The sequence below is a fragment of the Rosa chinensis genome, chromosome 6 (assembly GCF_002994745.2).
Source record: "Rosa chinensis cultivar Old Blush chromosome 6, RchiOBHm-V2, whole genome shotgun sequence".
NCBI lineage: Eukaryota > Viridiplantae > Streptophyta > Magnoliopsida > Rosales > Rosaceae > Rosa > Rosa chinensis.
In genome coordinates, this window is record NC_037093.1 from 18,682,813 (window position 1) to 18,685,272 (window position 2,460).

Sequence of the window (2,460 nt, forward strand, 5' to 3'; positions counted from 1 at the left end):
CCACTTGGTTGAGGTGCGCGGCCTAGAACCTTGATCTCGATCTCCTATCCCAGTTTGATTTCCTCTGATTCCTTCAGTTTCTTTAGTTTTCACCAGTGTATCTTGCTATGGAGGTTGAGATCTCAGATCAGGATTCGACTACTTCCTTTACTTTTTTTTCTTTCCTGGTTTCAACTAATTAATATGAACCAGTAGAAATATCATGAGCCAAAATTGCGATCGATCATTTCTAAAATGTGGTTCTTGTTTAGTTATGAAATTCTGAGTCTGTTGGTGGATGAGGATTTGAGATATGGTTTTCACAACCCAGTTTTGATTTAGCAATGTTTGTTGTTTGGTGGTTTTGATTTTTATATTGTATGTATAGATAAGGCTGAGAGATTGTTGGCTGAAGCAGCGGGTATGGATCGCAGCGGGTTGTGTTTCCGGAAGCGTTTTTGGGGAGGATATCCACGCGGCTCCAATTTCAGGGTTGCGATTGGGAACAGAACTGCCAAGGGGAAAGAAGAGTTCCGAAAGTATCATGCCGCAGCCATTAATGTGCCTGGTAAAACTACCTTTTTTTTATGCTTTAGTTATGCATACTGGAATGAATTGGTCTCATCAGAGTACAAGATTGATTAAATGCTGCATTGAAATACAATATGTGCAGTGACATGTTAGTTTATGCCTAAACTTCAAGTTTAACTTTTGGTTGCTATTTAGTCTTTACTTTGGACCGAAAAAACTTTACTTATGTTCTCTTTCATATGAGAAATATTCTTGAGGAAAGTTTAACTGGTGGGAGTTGATTATTCCTGTTTTCTAAGTATACATCCTGGTCAATGTGCAAACAAAATCCTTAGTAGTGCATAGTCTAAGTAAATTCTGACAATAGTTGTAATGCAAGAAGTAAAATTTCTGTAATGAGTATAAGTTTTGCTTATAGCTTTCTTCAGTGATTAATCACAGAAGACCAAGATTGTGTGATTATGAATCCCTTACAATTCATCTTCACGTATTTCATAGCTAAAATTGTATACTAATGCTCTAATTTGTTCTGCACCATCATAGGCTTATGTCCAGCAACTAGAAACAAGCTGTTTAAAACTGGTGCAACTGGATCTGGAACTGGACAGGACTGGAAAACAGGTGAGTAGACAAATCTTCACTTTTTGTCTGTGTATCATGCTCCATAAATAGTAAACCAGTGACTACGTGATTGCAGGTAGCCTATGGAGGCAGTTCATCCTTAATTTGGTGGGGGGACTGGGCTAGAATTTACTTTTGGGAGGGTGTCTTTGTAGGTGAGACTCGCATTTCATCGCCCATTTCCAATTTGTATAGGTCTGTGTCCATCTACCCTTAGTGTCATTCTCTTCTTCCCAAGTTTTTTTTTTCTTGGAATTTTACTTTAACAAGAAATCTAAGTGATTGGGGTGACTCAGTAATGTTGCCATCCATCTCATTTGGACTAACTAGGAGACTTTGTATATGAAAATGGGTTTTTTTTTTCTTGCAAGCCCTTTCTTTGCTTAATAACTTGAATTCTTTGGTCCCTCTTAAGTTTATGTGCAAGAATTTAACTTTTTCCTTGACTGTTACCTTATGGAAAGATCAATACTTTTTTGATACTTTAAAAAGGAGTGCCCCACTATTTATTATTTGTTCATTGGTGTACACTCTCCAAATCTAAAACAACGGCTGAATCTTCTGACCAAGTTTCATTGCACTGCTCTTTCATAACTTGGATTTGGAACATATTGGTCAGGGTCTATTTCTGGTAAGTCTCCCTCATATTCTTCATAATATTACATTATGTTCAGGCTATTTAGTAATATTGCTATATTCAATTTGGGTTTACAGAATTGAATTTTATTGTTTCATAGTCTTCTCTCTTTTTAATACTCAGTTTTCTTTAATTAATTAAACCTGATAAATACTTGGACTACATGAAAGATAAGTAGTTGACGTATGTACTCCTTTCCAGATTGGTTAGATCATGATTTTACTTCTTTCACTCTTTTTAGTTGACAAGTTTGAGAATTTGAGATGTCGTTCAAAATTACTTGTTCTACTAATAACTTTGAATGATTCAACTTTGTTAGAATTGTCTAGAGAGTTACTGAGTTTCTTAACCGATCCTATTGGCTTTACTGCAGATGATATAGTTAGTTACTACTTTTACTATTATCAAGGAATGAGAGATTATGATTGCTTGTTTGTTGATTTGATTGTACTTTTCATTGGGCAAGTGATTAAATTTTGAAATCGCGATGTGTTTGTTTATGTGATCTGCAGTTTTAGATGTCTAATTCTTATCATGCAATTAGTTCAGTGTTGTGTATATCTTGGTCCTGAGGTTTAATTCTGAAAACTGGTGTTCTTTGCTTTGTGATCTAATTCATTATCTCAGTGGCATTTAAGTTTTCATAAATCTGTTTATGTTTGAACATGGTTATTGTTTGTTAAGTCTTGCTA

The 2,460-nt window shown here is 35.3% G+C and overlaps 1 protein-coding gene across 1 annotated transcript; it reads left to right on the forward strand.

The window, feature by feature from the left end:
* The first annotated feature begins 387 nt into the window (after positions 1–387).
* On the forward strand, positions 388–1,189 carry LOC121049790 (bifunctional nitrilase/nitrile hydratase NIT4B-like). The gene is made up of 2 exons (XM_040507941.1): positions 388–547; positions 1,054–1,189. The coding sequence occupies exons 1-2, from the start codon at positions 403–405 to the stop codon at positions 1,137–1,139; spliced, it is 231 nt and encodes a 76-aa protein (XP_040363875.1). The 5' UTR covers positions 388–402; the 3' UTR covers positions 1,140–1,189.
* Positions 1,190–2,460: the final 1,271 nt, after the last annotated feature.